Source organism: Gossypium arboreum, chromosome 10, assembly GCF_025698485.1.
Source record: "Gossypium arboreum isolate Shixiya-1 chromosome 10, ASM2569848v2, whole genome shotgun sequence".
Taxonomy (NCBI): domain Eukaryota; kingdom Viridiplantae; phylum Streptophyta; class Magnoliopsida; order Malvales; family Malvaceae; genus Gossypium; species Gossypium arboreum.
The window spans coordinates 130,220,826-130,238,460 of NC_069079.1; the positions used below are offsets into that span (position 1 = coordinate 130,220,826).

A 17,635-nucleotide genomic window follows, 5' to 3' on the forward strand; every position below is an offset into this window, starting at 1 on the left:
TATGGAGCTTCTCAGAAGAATTCTTAGAGACTTATCGTTCATTGTGGAAGATTTTCGAGGTGAAGCTAACAATTACTATCTCATTAAATTGAGGCATGATTAGTATTCTAACGAGTTGAAGACTAATTGGTGAAGATTTAAGTCATTTATTTGGATACTATTGTTTGAAGTAGCATGAGAAAGATTAGAAGAATGTTAAAGAAGAGATATTAATATTGGTATACATTATTTTAATTATGCTACGTAAATTAAGAAATGATTAGCAAATAGTTAAATTGAATGAATTTATAACCTATAAATACTTTAATTAGCGATAAGTAGATCATGAAGTACTTAATGAAATGAACTTGCAAGCAAATTTGTGAAATATTGCTTATTGTTCAATGACATCGTTAGCAATTATTGACTTTTTATTTCAATAAATGTTGAATCTATAATTTGTAATTATATCTATAAATGATCTTTTTTGTCATGTTTTGATATGATAAATTAATCAATTTATTAATGCAATATTCAAATCCATAAAATAAGGTTCATATTTAGATTACATACATATACAACTGTATTAAGATTGCAAGAGAAGCTTTTTGTGAGCTATTTTACATGAATTTTTAAAAGATTCTTATTTTTTAAATATTCAATAGATTTTGGTGTAATCAATTGTTGAGTAATTTTAAATCTGTTACAATGATGTAGCAAATAAGTACTTCCTTAGCATATTCATCAATACTATTAAGCTAATGAACTAAGACTTACAAACAAAGCACGGCATTAAATTGCATTAGCTTAAGTAAAGTTGATATAGTTAATGATGATTCTAATTATTTTGTATTGAATTAATTGTTCTTGTTACATTGATCATGATAACGTAAGATTAGACTAATTTGATATAAGAGCATTCAATTTAAACATGCCTTTCAATGAATCGTCTCACTTGTGAATTCTTAAATTAAAAGATTTAAGGTAAATGTAAAGTTATGAAGTTATGACTTATTGATTTTTAAAGCTTGTTGATAAGTGATTCTAGTAAAATGTGGTCAAGATTAGAGTAAGTCGTAGTTCTGAATGTATTATAGTTGATAGATCAATGGTATTGACTCATAGTCATTATTTAGCTAAATGATAATTTTATATTCACTGATGGTTGAAGAAAATAGAAATAATTTAATGTATATTATAATTTGAGGTTTAATTTTTTTCTTCCAGGTTAGTTTTTCATTTAATTTAGAAATGTTTATTTTATAAATAAAATATTTTAGAGTTTATTAAATTATTTTAATTTATCCTAAAAATTGTAAATTTTTTAACAATTGAAAATTAAGACCAAAATAGTCATGCTTTTGTTAAATTCCCCTTTAAATAAATTATGAATTAAAAGCTTAAAAAGAATAAAAGGAAAAAATGCAGTTAAAATTTGTGAAAAAGATTTAAGACAAAAAATTTGCATAAACTTTAGGAATGATAATCAAACAAATTGTTATCAAATGTTAAGAATTATTTTTAGTAATTAATAAAAAATTAATTTAATATTTAAAGAAATTATTATTTAAAAAAAAAATTAAAACAAACCCAACATCATACCTTCACCCATGTAATGTCAAATAAAACATGATATAAACTATTTTTCAAGAGCCTTTATTATTATCATTGAATTTTGATATTTTTAAATTAATTAACCAAAAAAATTCTTAAAAGCAAATTTTAAAGCAATATTTAAATTTATTAAAGAGTAATCGATTTAATTATCTTACAAAATTTGGGAATTAATGAGTAGTTTATGAGGTATTTAAAAATAAATTTTTGATATTACTTTTAAGCGATTAGTAAAAGTTAAATTAAATTTACTCTGAGGTTTAATCCTTCCCTTTTAACTTAGTTTCAAAAGGGTCAGTGTTTATGGGTTGAGAGAGGTTGGAAAAACATGCTTATTCGGAGTCGTTATATTTGATGAATTAATGATATTAAATTTCAAATAAATAATATTCGTTGAAGACAAAAGTATTTTATTAAAAGAATCAAATTTTGGGTAAAAAAGCATTTTATTCCTATATAAAATTTTGGGACGGTTATTTAACTAACATTATTGTAAAATTACTTTATATGAAATCGGTATATGTTAAGAAATTAAAATTTACATTCCTTCCTTGATGGTTAATTTTAAACAATTTTTCCCCAAGGGAGGAAAGTTGGGTTGAATTTTTATAATGAAAAGTTAACCCAAAGAATTGTTTATAAGAGGATATCTTTCAATGTAAGGGAAGATTGTAAGTTATTCTGTGACTTTTGTAAATTTGTTATTTAAGGAAAGAAGGATTTAAAAAAACCATAAATTTAACTATCAAAAACTTATTGGAAAATAACTTTTTATTTTATTAAAAAGTTTAAATCAATTGGAAACCTTTCTATTAATATTAATTAAATTTTATTTAAAAAAAGAAAAATAAGGTCACTTATAAGATTAATCATTAATTTGAAAAGATTAAAAAAAATTTTCTTACTAATAAAATTAATTTTGACTATTGATTAATTAAAAAAATATTGGAAAACTAAAATTTAAACAATTATTAAAGAATTTTATTTTTTTTTTATCTATTATTTTACTTTTTGTAATTCTTAAAGGATCCAAAAATTTAAATTTTTTTAACCTTTACTTAATGTAAATTTAAATAAACAACAAATGAAGTTCCCACGAAATTACTGGTGTTAAGGTGAAGGTTGTGAATCAATGCAAAATCCATTTTATCTCACTCACATTTATAGAGGTGCCCTTTTAGCCAGAGATTAAGATTTTACATTTTGAATTTGGTAATTTGAAGGGAATAAAGATGGCAATGATTGATGTTAGGAGACCATATGAGGAATAAATGACAGATGTTTGAAACAAGTAAGCTTTTAAGATGTTCAATTTCTTGTACTGAATGATTTCTTTATATTGTGGTTGAACTGAGATATTGAAGCAGTACTGCAACTTGTCAACAGAGTTTATCCAATCCAGCTTTGCTTTCTGGATTGTGGCCCTTGAGAGGAAGCATATGCTCGTGGGTAAATTACTTTTGACTCATTCTGATTTTTAGTATCCTCATGGCATTCTTTTCCCCTGATTTAAATTGGATTATATAAATGCATGCAGAATTTGGCAGAGTTGCTCTTATCTCAAAACTCGTTGAATGAAGACATGGAGCCTGGATGTTATTTTCAATGCCAACCCTATCACAGTTTTCATTCTCAAGTTAGATTGATGAGCTTTTATGTTTACCCCATAGGGAAACCCAACATAAACACTTGGAAAAAAAATCCAAATGATTTTGGTTTAGTTGGAACTTCAAAGTGAAGAGTTGGTTTCATGGACACCCATTTGACTTGATTCTTCGCAGTGAATTTACAGTCACTGTTTCGGAAGAATGATGTTAAGAGGGTGCCAGAATTGCAGCGGTCGCCAAACGTGGTTGTGATTCGAGCTATTATATTGCGTCTGAAGCTTCGGACTAGAGCATGACAGGTTCATTGTGTATCAATTCAACCTCGGAGTCTTTGGGGGACGTATTCAAGTTGATCGATCAATACTTCAGGCGAAAGATATCGATTTTTGTTAATGTCTTGCTAAGGCATATCGGCCAAGGACGGGGTAGATTGGATTTTACGTTCATGACATGATGGCTATTGACATTATACATTATGTGGCATTGTTGTTTTTTTGGTTTTATGTGTTGCTTGTAAGCTGCAGCTGATGTTTAATCAAATCTATTCCATTTGATTGTGAACATTATTGTATGAAACTTTATCATTTTAATTTGTAAAATTAGGCAATCTTAAAGTATATTGCAATATGGTATTTGCTGATTTTACATAAATTAAGGTCCATGGCTAAATTATACATTGCTAATTCTAAAAACGTTTAAGCTACGATAACAATGTCTAATTCATCATGTTTTTGGATTTCAAATTGATCTTTATATTCAGGCCCATTAGCTAATGATCTTTAAATTTTAAATTAACCTCGAAAATGAAATGCTTATATAAAACCCAACCAGGAATTTATAACCCACAAAAAATAAAAGTTATGAGTCACATATCAAGGGGTGAATTTTTATGCTTTGGTGCATTATGAAGTTACAGCTCTAAGACTGAAATCTGCAGATTTTCCATGAAAATTCAGCCAAGAGGATGACTCTGACAGCTTTGTAGCATAGTATTGATTTGTTTTTTGCAATCAATGAATGAAGATAGGGAAAAACACAAGAAAATCAATATCATGTGAATTTAATTGTGGAACGTGGGGGACCAAATTGTACATTAATCAATACTTGAACAATTATTTCACAGATTAGGCAAGAAAAACATATTAATAACAATAAACAGGAGTAGAGTCAAATTATTTGTTCAAATTTGAAAGTTGTTCAAAATATAAGAAATTTTGAATAAAAATATGATGTCCGAAAAGTAAATTTAAACAAGATTTAAACTAAAAGTCCTCTTATTTTGGGTGGACTTAGACCAAAAAGGACCCACCCACAATATAAGAAATTTCATTGCAACCCAAAAGTTTTTATTTAATCAATTATCAACCAAACGTCTTGTAACTTATATCTTACTTTACTATTATTAAAGATTTTTTTGAGACATTATATAGCAACTTGTATTACTGGCAATATGCAAATAGAGAGTAGATATATTCAAGGGGATGAACTAGCTTGAGGGATTGTTTAAAATATAAGAAAGTTATAGATAGAAAATATGAGGTTTGAAAAATAGGTTTAAAAATATTTAAGGTTTAAATTTACATTACGCAAGTGTCAAATAAAAATTTTAACAACTTCTCCAATTAAACCTTGACGTTAAGCATTTTAATTTACTAATTTTAAAGATTTTAAGTTGAAGTCGTGTTAATGCAGATCTTGTTTGATAAATTGTTAAAAAATTTTAATCAACTGAAAATTAATATTTGTAATAGTTTAAATTTCTAAATACATTAAATAACCCACAATGAAAACTGTACAATAAAAGTTTTTCTAAATAAAATGTGGAAACAATAAACTTATATGTACTCTAGCTCGAACTCAATTCAATAATTATTAAAATAAATTCTAACTTTTTAAATTTTAATAGAACTAAAATAGCTTGCAAACACTAATATGCACGCTCTTCTTTATATTACTATAAGCAAAACTAAAAAGGAAAAGAAAATTGATTCTCTCCTGTTCCATAAGTGAGTAAGAATTGAACTCTAAAAAAAAAAAAAAAAAAACATAACCAAATCGAATTATCATCAACAACTCGATTGAATTAAATTAAATTTACCTCTAACAATTCTGAATTAAATGGAAGTTCTGCCTCAATATCTCACTTCAACCAAAAATATAAAGCAAGCATTCAATAGAAGAAATTCAAGCCGACACAATATCTCTTTCACCCTGCTCTCAACGCCAATTGGTCTCCCATGAAATCAATTCTCCACTTCAAACAAAATAGCTCACCAATCTAGCAGGAGAACGAATACTGTCCAAAGTTGCCATTGAAAATAACCTCCAACTTCATGTGTCCATTCCACAAGTTAAGGGAAAAAGCAATCTCTGCCAATTCTGGATTTATATGATGCATTGATAAATCAGGAAAAAGAAGGTTGCTAAAAGATCACAATGAATCAAAAGTAATTTACCTATCCAGGAAGGTTAAATTGCCAAGAGCACATGTTTCCTGTAAAGCTCCAAAAACCATAAGGCATATCTGTTGACAAGTTGCAGTACTGCCTCAAGATCTTAGTTCAACCACAATATAAAGCAAGCATTCAGCAGAAGAAATTAAAAGCTTACTTGTTCCTCGTTTTCTGTATAATGGCCTTTCCAAAGATCTGCCATTTAGTCCCTCTACACTCTTTATTTTGTCTTCGTTCCCCTGATAGTAGCAAATTTATAAAGTCAAAGCTTAAACTCTAGGTTTTGGCTGACTTATACTACAATTCATAAAATTCTGTCATTAAAAAGCACATCTATAATTCTAAAAGATCAAAGTTATATAATTCTAAAAGATAATGCACAACAAATACCGACCACCTAGTCTTACATCAACAAAAAAGCCTAAGTTACAAGAAAAAACCAATATAACATTAATAAAAATCAGAAACCAGGTGATCAATCGATAGCTTTTAAACGAAACATGAAATGTATATCAATGAGTCAATATACCATTAAATGAAAATGCAGTGAGTATTAAGATACAAGATGATCAAATCTCTACTTACTCTGCCTATGTCATGAGCACCAATGCCAGAAACTAAACAATGAAGCTGAATGATGTCCATCACTGATCCTATGAAAACCAAGCAATAACAAGTCAACTGTCAAAAAAGAATTGAAGTATGAATCTTAATATCAGAATTCGGGTGCCCACCATGTCCTCCTCTGGATATTTTTATGAACTCCAAAGCAGAACCTTTTTGTTACTCTATTCAAATATTCAGTTGCCCCCCAATTTCCTTCACAATCTACTTTGTACCTGCAAAAAAAGGAAAAAAAATGACACAACCCTTAAACTCTTAAGTAAATAAATAAGAAACTGTCAAAAACTATAATTTCTAGAAAGAGATTTAACCCTTAAACTCTTTTACAAATTTCCCTTGTTATGTAGAATTATCACAAATTCTACTTTTAACATTTACATGGTAGAACTACAAGGTTTCAGTTTCTTTAAAAAATGGTATGTTGGGGATTTTTGACACCGGAGGAAGTATGTTTTGACAGCAGAGGAAGAAAACAGAGAACAGAACAAGGCAGGAAGCAAGATGCAAGAAAAATTTTACTTGCTCACAAATGTGCAGCAAGGGAGCTATGGCTTCAGCTCATTTAGCTCAATTTTTCAATAAGAAAAACAATACATATATAGTCAACTACACCTAAACATCCACCGAACACCACTAAGTTACATTGGAATTTATAAAAACATTACTTGCACACATAGGTAATCTGATTTATCAATCTATCAGCACCTAATTACATTAAAAGCTATACCAACTCAGTTCATTTTGAACTAAAAACTAAACTAGTGCTTGAAGTAACAAAATGAAAAGCAGCATGAACTTTAGCCAGCATAAGTATGGCTTTGCAGCTTGTTCTGCTTCTTGGCTGCTTCATGTGCTGCATGTGCTGCATGCATGCCAACTTCAACATGGTATAGCAACTTCTAAAGCAGAGCAAGTTAGATGTCATTTTGGTTCTAAAGCAGTTTATTTCCTCACAAGTTAAATGAAATGAAACCCACTTACTTGTGTTTAAGTGTGCCTAGCCCCTTTATGTTGTGGATTGGGGCTTAGGTTCTTCATCCACGTAAGATACATCTACACCGCATTTCTTCACCTTCATATTTTCTTCGCCCAAGTATTTGAGGTAGAATTCAAATGATGCCTGCTCATAACCCTCGTCTTTTTTAACCATATCACCACCAAATAGGATCAACACGTGGTCACCCATGCACCCCATCGATGCGCTATGATATTGCTTGCCTTGCCACACACTTTTGAACTTTTCATGACGAGCACCACTAGCAGCTGTCAATTGGCATTCACAGATAAATTCAGAACAATCCAAGAGAAGTTCAGTGAGGTCAGCCACAAGGCAGATGGAAAAAACCAAGAATCTGCTCCCACTACACCCATTTGGGGCTATCTTCAAGGTTAAGGAAGAATGATTGCTCTGATGTTCGAACTTATTTGATGGAATTTCGTTTCCCGGGAAATATGAATAAAAAACTGGTGGACGAAGATGATATTTTGATACCCATTTCTTGGCTAGGAATCTAATTTTGAGCATGGCATTTGCCGCAATGTTATCAATTGAATCTTGATTCAAGCTGAAGCAATTGCTGAATAACATGAAGCAGTCAAAATTATCAAAACTAGAATGGAGTTCATATAGATCTTGATGTTGCGCTGAGAAAGATACTTCTTCTAATGATAGGCAGTAATTCGCATCCAATTGCCGCAGATATGGAGGAAGCTCGGAGAGTAATTTAAGACTGTTGCATTCATGCACTGTCAAACATCCAAGGCTTTTAAACCTCAAGTTTGGTGAGGGCGCAACACCTGTTGTCTCTCCTGAACAAAAGAGGGCGATATTGCACTGTAGCTTTTGAATGCTTGAGAAGCCCATATCCAACTCCCGAAGATTACTTAGAGGGTTGGAAGACAAGGACACTTCATTAATTTTAGTCCCACTTAAGTTTAAGCTCGTTAAGTTCTTTGGGGTTTCCGGGAATTTAGTGATCATGGAATAACTAAGATCCAGATCATCAAGATTTTTCAACTTTAAAATATTGCTTGATACACTTTGGACTTTTGAGTGTGACAAATCCAAACATTCAAGCATGTCGAGATGCCCAATTGAATCAGGCACTTCTTCTATTCCAGTATTCGACAAATCTAACACCGAAAAGATATTTGGGACCTTGGGAAACATCTTGAGATTACAACATCCCTCAAATTCAAGTTCATCTAGAGATTCCAAATGATCGAGGCATGGAATTTCAACCAAATTATCACACCAACTACAGATAACTGTTTTAAGGTTGATGGCTCGTAATAGATTAGGGATCTTTCTTAATTTTTTGCAATAAGAAACATCGATATGCCTTAAATTAACAAGATCCTGTACCAAATGATAATATAAATTAGCTATATTACTTCAAAAATAAATTATTATAATATATTTGATGTGTTGGTGTAGTATAAATTCATTCACCATTAATAAATCAAAATGAAATTGTTTCTTCTAAAACTAAAATATTTAGTATTTATTTTAAATTTTTTAATAAGACGCAATCGTATGATTCATAAATACATCAATTTAAAATTTTTTTTAAATCTTAAATGAAGAAAGTAAAAAAGTATATACCTGATGCTTATCTTCGTTCCAAAGTTGTTCCACATTGCTACCTCGTAGTCTCAATATGACAAGATTTTCTGGATTATAATTTGATGATAAAGATTTGAAGGGGTAACAATCCCAACAAAGACACCTTAGCTCATTAGGAAGGTATGCAATATCATCAACTTGGTCATAAGCATATCCCCCAACCCATTTAGTCAAAGAAAAGTAGATAAATCGAAGATTGTGCATGTTCTGTAAAGCAGTAGGGTTTATCTGTCGAACATCAGTAGGAGACATGCATACCTTTATTCCTTTAGTTAAATCAGTCCCCTAATAACCAATAAAAGAACATTCAAGTTAAACTTTGAAAATAACTATAAATAATTAAAATTGTTAAATACTCTTGTTAAATCAACAAATATATGAAAAACATATACAATCTAAAGAAAATTAGCACTTACCTTATTATATTTGAGCACTTGATCCACGTCTTTAGGATTCCATAATCTACTTTGCTCTTGAGGTCTTCTAGATTCTTGACGAACAGTGTCTCTACCCATCTCTTCAAGCATATCATGCATAGAAATTTCGGAATAACTTTTGGTATCGAGTAAGCTCTTGTCGAGCAAGCTCCTTATTACACCATCTACACCCTTATAACAGCAATTGAGAATTTCTTCTACATTTTCTCTTCGTTCCCCTTTAAAGAAGATTGCAATATCGAGAAATATATTCTTCTCTATCTCATCAAGCCCATTAAAGCTACTCTCCAAAATCTGTAAAATTTTTGGTTGCGCACATTCCCTCAGTTTATCCACCTCGCTTTCCCATTCTTTTCTAGACTTTTTGTATAGTGTAGAACCACAAACTTTAAGAGCAAGTGGACTACCCTGGGCATATTTTACAAACTTGCGTGATAGATCTCGAAAATCAACTGCAGGATTCAACTGCTTAAATGCAAATGTAGAAAAAAGTTGAAGAGAGTCATTCGCATTTAACTTCTTTACCTCATGTATTTTATCAGCTCCTCCATTGTTAAGTATTTGTCTATCTCTGGATGTTACAATGATTTTGCTTCCAGGACCAAAATGTGTAACACCCATAAAATCTATTTGGTCTGGGTCACTAATATCATCAAGGACAAGAAGTACACTTTTATTGTTCAACCTCTCATTGTAAGGGTATCCTATGGAGGGGGTATCAACACAAATTTCTTTTTCCTTTAATAGTTTGGAAAGAAGATCATTTCGTAAAGATTCATCCCCCTGGTCTTTTATTTTCTTACTAACATTTCGCAGAAAGAAACGACTTTCAAACTCTGGAGAGACTTCCTTATATACAATATCAGCAAGGGTAGTTTTGCCAATACCACCCATTCCCCAAAGTCCTATTACACGACTGTCCGCTTGCTCAATCAGCCCCAAAATTATCCTTTTTTGATCATCTATTCCAACCAAATCTTCAGAAACACTTGTGCAATTGCTATTCAACTTTTTTAAAACATATTCAACGACGTCTTTAATGTACTCGGTTTCAGATCTATTAAACAATTGAAAAAATTAATAGTCAAAAGAAAGATATCTCAAATATAAGAAGATGAATGTACATGTATTTATATAGTTACCTATCGAATTTGCCTCCTTCTATATGCCACCCTTTTAATGTACCGACTTCAGTGAAGGCGACTTTCCATCGCTTCACTTCATCAACTGGCCTCTTTGATTCATGTTCTTCAAAGGATGTCTTAAAAGTCTCACCTATATTTCGCACATGCGATGGATCAACATGGTAAAAGATGGGAAGAGCAATATGTTTGTCAGTGGGCTTACGCTTGCGATCCATAATGTCAGAAAGTTCACCTAAGCATGACTTTGACGAAGCATAGTCTTTAGATAAAACGAGGATTGAGAGATTTGAGGCTGCAATTGCTTGAGAAAGTGCATCTGAAAGTTTCTCCCCTTTCTCTAGTTTTTCTTCATCGAAGAAGACATTCAATCCCGTGTCTTTCAAAGCTTTGAGTAGATGACTGGTGAAGTTATTGCGTGTGTCTTCACCTCTGAAGCTCAAGAAAACTTGATGTTTCACTTGAGGAGGAGGAGGAGGAGCAGACGAAGACGCCATGAAAGAGAACAAAATACGTTGAGGGAACTTTGATTTGCTTTGCTTCTATCGTAGGAAGAGAAACTGGTTTTATTAAATGGGAAAGAGACTGAAAGTGATTTTGTTAGACAGAAGCATAGGCGATGACTTGAGCTTAGCAAATTATTCTAAAACATAAGAGCATTGTCAGGTTTACTTGATAAACTACGCTTCATATTATTTTTAATATTTATACAGTTGATTCCAATCAAGAAAGGTTGACAAGAGGTTGGCCGGCTTTGTTTATTTATTTAACTACCCATTGCAGCATACTATATGAATTTGATCTTTATGCAATCAGTTTTGTATTGAATGTGTTGTGCATGGGGTTTGGTGATTGGTGTGTACTCTCAAAGTCATGGTCTTCCAATGGGACAAAATTGTGATGCAAATAACATATTTGTTATTGAATAAATTAGTTGGGATTATTATAAATATAAAGAGTAATCTCAAAGTCATGGTCTTCCAATGGGCTTCATATTTTTATTAATGTACATTTGGTTCCAAGAAGAAAGGTTTAAAAGAGGGAGAATGAACACAGAAAAATAAAAACAACCCAAAGGCTGCGTATTCAATTATTCAAAAATAAAAATAAAGGGAAGATCACATTGTCGTTAACCAATTAAAACATCAATTACTTTAAAAATTCGAGTTGATATTTATTTTACACTAAAATGTTATTTTTTTAAAAAAATTTAATTAATATTTTAATTCTTTAATTTTCTTTTTTTTTCACTTTTTATCTTTTATAATGTCTAGTAATATTGACAATGTTCAAATTTACCTCCTTCATAATTAAAAATCTATTTTCATCCCATTTAGAAATCTAAGTTGGCACTTAAAATCTAGTTGGACTGCCACCTAAGATTACCGTTAGAGAAAAAATTAAACTTAACAGTAGAGTGATCACTTCGTAACAAAATAATAACATAAATAACTAAAACGTAATATTTCAAACATAAATGACTAAAATATAACATTAGATAAATAAAAATGACTATTTTTTATAGATTACCCTAAATTTATTTCATATTAATTTATAAATAATGTAAGTATGAACAAGTGAATTGATTATTAGTTTATTACCCCACCACCATCAAAACACTCACTTTTGTCGGCAAGATAATAAAGAGAATTGATTATCTCATGTGGTGTGACAAGTAACAACTATGATGACTAAAAGATAATTGGCTAAGCTCAAGTCGTCGCCTATGCTCTTGCCTAATAAAAACGCCTTCAATCTCTTTCCCATTTAATAAAAGGATACCAAAGATGATGGATATTTTACACTTGTTCTTCTTTCAATAATACCACAACCCAAGCAAGACACGCTTCCTATATTTTTCTCTTTTTTGCTTCAAGCACACCATCAATACTCTTTCATGGCTGCTTCTTCATCATCTTCTAGTCTAATGAAGTATCATGTTTTCTTGAGCTTCAGAGGTGAAGACACGCGCCTTAATTTCACCAGTCACTTACTTCAAGCTTTGAAAAGCAAGGGACTTGAAGTTTTCTTCGATGAAGAAAAACTGGAGAAAGGGGAGCAGCTTTCACAAGCACTTTCTCGAGCAATTGCAGTCTCAAATATCTCAATCATCGTTTTGTCTGCAGACTACGCCTCTTCGAAATCATGCTTGGTTGAACTCTCTGACATCATGATCCGCAAGAGCTCTCAAGGACATATTGTTCTTCCCATCTTTTATCATGTTGATCCTTCCAACGTGCGAAATATTGGTGGGAGTTTTGAGACATCCTTCGAAGAGCATGAATCAAAGCAACCAACTGATAGTGTACAACGATGGAAATCTGCTTTTGCAGAGGTCGGTAAATTAAAAGGGTGGCATATAGAAGGAGGCAAAATTGATAGGTAACTATATTTTCTCATCTTGTTATATTCGACTTATCTTTGGTTTAGATTTCATATTTAATTATTTATATTTTTTATTGTTTTCTAGACCTGAAACCGAGTACATTAAAGATGTTGTTGAATATGTTATAAAAGAATTGAGGAATATGAAGTTTAGAAGTGCTTCTAGAGAATTGGTTGGAATAGAATATCAGAAAAATACGATTTTGAAGCTGATTAAGCAAAATGACTGTCGTGTATTAGGACTTTGGGGAATGGGTGGTCAAGGCAAAACAACCCTTGCTGATGCTGTATATAAAAAAATCTCTTCAGAGTTTGAAAGTCATTGCTTTCTTCAAAATGTTAGAGAGGAAATAAGAAAACAGGGGAAGAAATCTTTACGACATGAACTTTTTTCGAAATTATTGAAAGATGTTGATATAGGCACCCCCTCCATAGGATCCACTTTAACTCAAGAGATGCTCAACAATAAGAAACTACTTGTTGTACTTGATGATGTTGATGACATAGACCAAATAGATTATATGGGTGTCGAATATTTTGGTTCTCAATGTAAAATCATTATAACATCTAGAGATAGACAAGTGCTTGAGAGTGGAGGAGCTGACACAATACATGAGGTGAAAGGGTTAAATGAGAATAATTCTCTTCAACTCTTTTCTACCTTTGCGTTTAAGCAGTTGAATCCCGCAATTGGTTTTCAAGATCTATCCCGTAGGTTTGTAAAGTACACCCAAGGCAATCCACTTGCTCTTAAAGTTCTGGGTTCTGATTTAAATAAAAGAAGTATAAATTATTGGGAAAGTAAGGTGGAGAAGCTAAAGGACTGTCCCCCGGAAAAAAAAATTTCGGAGGCTTTGAAAAGTAGTTATGATGGGCTAGATATGGTAGAGCAGAATATATTTCTTGACATTGCATGCTTCTTTAAAGGGGAACCCATAAAACGAACAAAACACATTCTAAGCGGTTGTTATAAGGGTGTAGAGTGTGGAATAAACAAATTGGTTGACAAGTGCTTGATTAATCTCTCATCTTCTGTTGATTATTCTGGTTATGTTACAATGCGCCGTAAGAGATATCCAGAAATAATTTCTATGCATGATATGCTTGAAGGGATGGGAAAGGACATTGTTCGCAAAGAATCTAAAACCCTTGGTAAGTGCAGTAGACTATGGAATCATAGACACGTGGAACAAGTTTTCAAGTATAATAAAGTAAGCACTAATTATTTATACTCTCTTATTTTTCTAATATGCTTTAATGAGATACTATCATTTGGTTCAACATCACTATATAAACCTATACATTTGATATCATATCAAGTATTATCCCTTTTAATTAGTATTTAGAAAATAAAATATTTATTGTCTTACTGGACACATAATAACCATGTCTTAGGTATAATGTAGAATTTGCTAAAGGTTTATGACTTAGTTAAATACCTAATGCATTGGTTTGAAAAAAAAAAAAAAACCTTTTGTATCTAAAACTTCCTAATATAATTACTTTCTTTATGAGTTATTTAATGGAATGCCCATAAATTTCTCTATGCTAATATTTGATAAATTGGTTTTTGTCATTAGGGGACTGATCGAATTCAAGGAATAAAGTTAGACATGTCACATATGGATAATCTACTGTTCCAACCTTTTGTTTTTGAAAACATGATTAATCTTAGATATATCTTCTTCTATTTTCCTTCAAGTTTGTTGCATATGGAGCGTGGCTATTATAAGAAGCTACTTACATACCAAGTTGATATTGTATCTCTTCCTGATGAGCTAAGGTATCTTCGATGGGATTATTACCCCTTCAAATCTTTACCATCAAGTTTTAATCCAAAGAACCTTGTTGTGTTGAAATTAGCATATGGAAACATGGAACAACTTTGGAACGAAAGTCATCAGGTATATATACTTTCTCCATCCAAGAAATTTTTTAAGAAAAGAACTTATAATTTATATAGCATTTAATAACATGTTTTTATTAATTTTAAAAGAATAAATATAAAATTTTATTTTATTTTTTAAAAGAAGCAATTTGATCTATTAATGGTGGGCGAATTAATACACCCAATACATCAAATATAAATTTTTATTTGGATAGAGTCTAAGTAAATGATGCTCAGTACTTTATGTTCTCATCATGTGCAGGATCTTGTTCATTTACGGAAAATGAATCTTTTTAGTTGCAAAAATTTAAAGAAGATCCCTAATTTATTAGGAGCCGTCAACCTTGAACGACTTGACTGTGAAAATTGCGAAAGTTTGGTTGAGCTTCCTTCCCTCCACCATTTGACATCACTTCAAGCCCTTCACCTTAAGGGATGTCGTAGTCTCAAGAAGTTTCCCGAGATCCCAAACAACTTTTCTTGGTTAGATTTATCAAAAACCGGAATAGAAGAAGTTCCTGATTTAATTGGGCATCTCCTCAGACTTGAATGGTTGAGGTTGAGAAACTCAAGGGTAGAGGATGTATCAAGTATTTCAAAGTTGGAATCCATTTATTTTCTAGATCTTAGTGGTTGTCCAATCCTCAAATTACTCTCAGAGCTTCCACCATATCTGCAAGGCTTGAGTGTACATGACTGCACATCATTAGTAAAAGTATCCTTTGCAGATCAAAATTTATATAAGTTTGATTCTTTAGATGATGATGATGTGATTTGCATGCTATTCTGTAATTGCTTCAACTTGAATCAAGAGTCAACTAATAACATTGAGGCAAATGCCATGCTCAAAATTGGATCCCTAGCTAAGAAATGGGCAGCGAGATATGATTGGGAATACCAGCGTGAAGACTTTCCAGGATTGATTTGTTGTTTCCCAGGGAACAAAATTTCAGCAGACAAGTTCAAGTGTCAGAGCATGAATTCTTCCTTAAGTTTGAAGATAGCTCCAAATAGGGGTAGTGGGAGCAGAGTTTTGGTTTTTGCTATCTGCCTTTTGGCTGATCTCACTCACTGGCATCGCTTTAAATATCTTCATTGTTATTGTGAGTACCAACTTACAGCCTCCGATGGTGGTAAAGAAAAGTTCAAAAGTATTATACCTTTCTTGGATGATTCTGCGTCAAAGAAGTGCATGGGTGATCACGTTTTTATTCTATCTAGCAAGAAAATGGTTAAAAGAGACAAGAATTATGAGGAGGCATCATTTGAATTTGCCATCATAGATTTTGATTACGAAAAATTAGAAAGTATCGAGGTGGAGAGATGTGGTGTTCATATATTTTACGTGGATGCAGAGAGTGATACTGATACTACAGAAATGGATCAAAAGAAGCTTTAGCCATGATGGTGAAGAAGGGGATAGAGGCCCTAAACGATTGAAATAGTTTTTATTTCTTTTCATCTTTGGCTTTGGTTTTCAGGAGTTTCAACTTCTGAATCATGTCATCCAAATGCATAGGTAAGGGGTTTTCATCTCATTTTTTTCATATTATCATACATTTTTCAGTTTTTTTTTTTTCATTTTTCATATTGCCATGCTTTTGTTTTTTTACAATTTTTAAAAGTAAATTTTCAACTTTTAAATTAATTGCCTATGATAGAAAATGAAGTGCTTTACTTAATTAAAACCAACCAAGATGAATCTAACTTGCTCTGCTTTAAAAATTGCTTGTCATTTAGAAAGTGCTTTACCATCTTTGAGAAACTGAAACCTTGTAGTTCCATATTGTAAATGTTAAAAGCACAGTTTATGAACATAAAATGGAAATTTGTTCTATAGTTGTGGTAGTTGCTTATTATTATTTTTCTCATATCTATTCCCCTGTTGTGTATGTGTTCTTTTGTAGGTATAGAATATATTGTCCAAGAAGGAAATTCTCCATATTAATTGATTTGGAGGAAAATTGAACGGCAACCGGAGATTTCAATACGGTAGCAAAATGATTCTGCTTTGGAGTTGATAAAATATCCATAGGGACCCACCAAAATTTAGATATTAAAATTCATGCTTAATTCTTATTGACAGTTGACTTGCTATTGGTTGATTTTTTTTAATTCATAGAACCAATGGTGGACTCGATCCAGCTTCATTGTTTAGTTTCCAACATCGGTGTCTGCATTTTCCGTCAATGATATCTTGATTCATTAGAAAGATTGGTTATTTGTGAGATTGGTTTTTCTTATATTCTTTGCTTTTGTATTGATGTAAGACTAGGGAATGGCAAATCTTTGAGAATGCCACTGCTGAATTGGAGCTTGAACCATACAAGGAGGAAGACCTGAGCTATGAGAGCTTCAAATTCTTTTACTGAATGCTTGCTTTATACAAGTGTTTGAACTGATAATTGGTGACAATGCAAGTTGTCAACAGAGCTGTGAACACAAATTCAAAGTAATCTTCTGAGGCCCTTTTTGGGTTCTGGCAATTCAGTCTTGGTGGAGAAGCAAGTTACCTTTGACTTTGACTTTGACTTAGTATCATGATTTTAGGTTCATAAAATGATTTTCAGCATCCTCACCTTTTTTTTCCCATATTTATCAATGGTATTATATAAATCCATGAAAACCAAGTATAAAAGAACTGCCTGATTCAGTTGAGCATCTTTTCAAACTAGAAAGATTGTGATTGAGCAAGTCAAAGGTCAAAAAGGAATCGATCAATATTTACAAGTTGGAATCCCTTTGTTATTTGGATCTATGTGATTGCCCGATGGTTGAATTTTCAGAAATCCCAAGAAGCTTAAAAGAACTAATCTTATCTGGAACTCAAATCGAAGAAGTGGGGGGGTTTTTTACCCAATTGGGTTAAAAAAAATTTAA

The 17,635-nt window shown here is 31.7% G+C and overlaps 2 protein-coding genes and 2 long non-coding RNA genes across 4 annotated transcripts; 2 read left to right on the forward strand and 2 right to left on the reverse strand.

The window, feature by feature from the left end:
• Positions 1 to 2,671: 2,671 nt before the first annotated feature.
• Positions 2,672 to 3,012, forward strand: LOC128281949 (uncharacterized). Its single transcript, XR_008272243.1, has 3 exons — positions 2,672 to 2,714; positions 2,817 to 2,884; positions 2,980 to 3,012. It is a non-coding gene; the product is annotated as an uncharacterized LOC128281949 (long non-coding RNA).
• A 2,084-nt stretch (positions 3,013 to 5,096) lies between these two features.
• On the reverse strand, positions 5,097 to 6,902 carry LOC128281426 (uncharacterized). Its single transcript, XR_008271634.1, has 6 exons — positions 6,797 to 6,902; positions 6,388 to 6,492; positions 6,239 to 6,306; positions 5,811 to 5,892; positions 5,657 to 5,724; positions 5,097 to 5,579 (listed from the first exon to the last, which is right to left on the reverse strand). It is a non-coding gene; the product is annotated as an uncharacterized LOC128281426 (long non-coding RNA).
• A 172-nt stretch (positions 6,903 to 7,074) lies between these two features.
• On the reverse strand, positions 7,075 to 11,211 carry LOC108471766 (disease resistance protein RUN1-like). Its single transcript, XM_017773335.2, has 5 exons — positions 10,483 to 11,211; positions 9,320 to 10,397; positions 8,883 to 9,188; positions 7,329 to 8,636; positions 7,075 to 7,176 (listed from the first exon to the last, which is right to left on the reverse strand). The coding sequence occupies exons 1-5, from the start codon at positions 10,977 to 10,979 to the stop codon at positions 7,075 to 7,077; spliced, it is 3,291 nt and encodes a 1,096-aa protein (XP_017628824.2). The 5' UTR covers positions 10,980 to 11,211.
• A 1,021-nt stretch (positions 11,212 to 12,232) lies between these two features.
• Positions 12,233 to 16,967, forward strand: LOC108471764 (disease resistance protein RUN1-like). Its single transcript, XM_017773334.2, has 5 exons — positions 12,233 to 12,864; positions 12,953 to 14,078; positions 14,448 to 14,771; positions 15,018 to 16,274; positions 16,663 to 16,967. The coding sequence occupies exons 1-4, from the start codon at positions 12,380 to 12,382 to the stop codon at positions 16,152 to 16,154; spliced, it is 3,072 nt and encodes a 1,023-aa protein (XP_017628823.1). The 5' UTR covers positions 12,233 to 12,379; the 3' UTR covers positions 16,155 to 16,274; positions 16,663 to 16,967.
• The last annotated feature ends 668 nt before the right edge of the window (positions 16,968 to 17,635 follow it).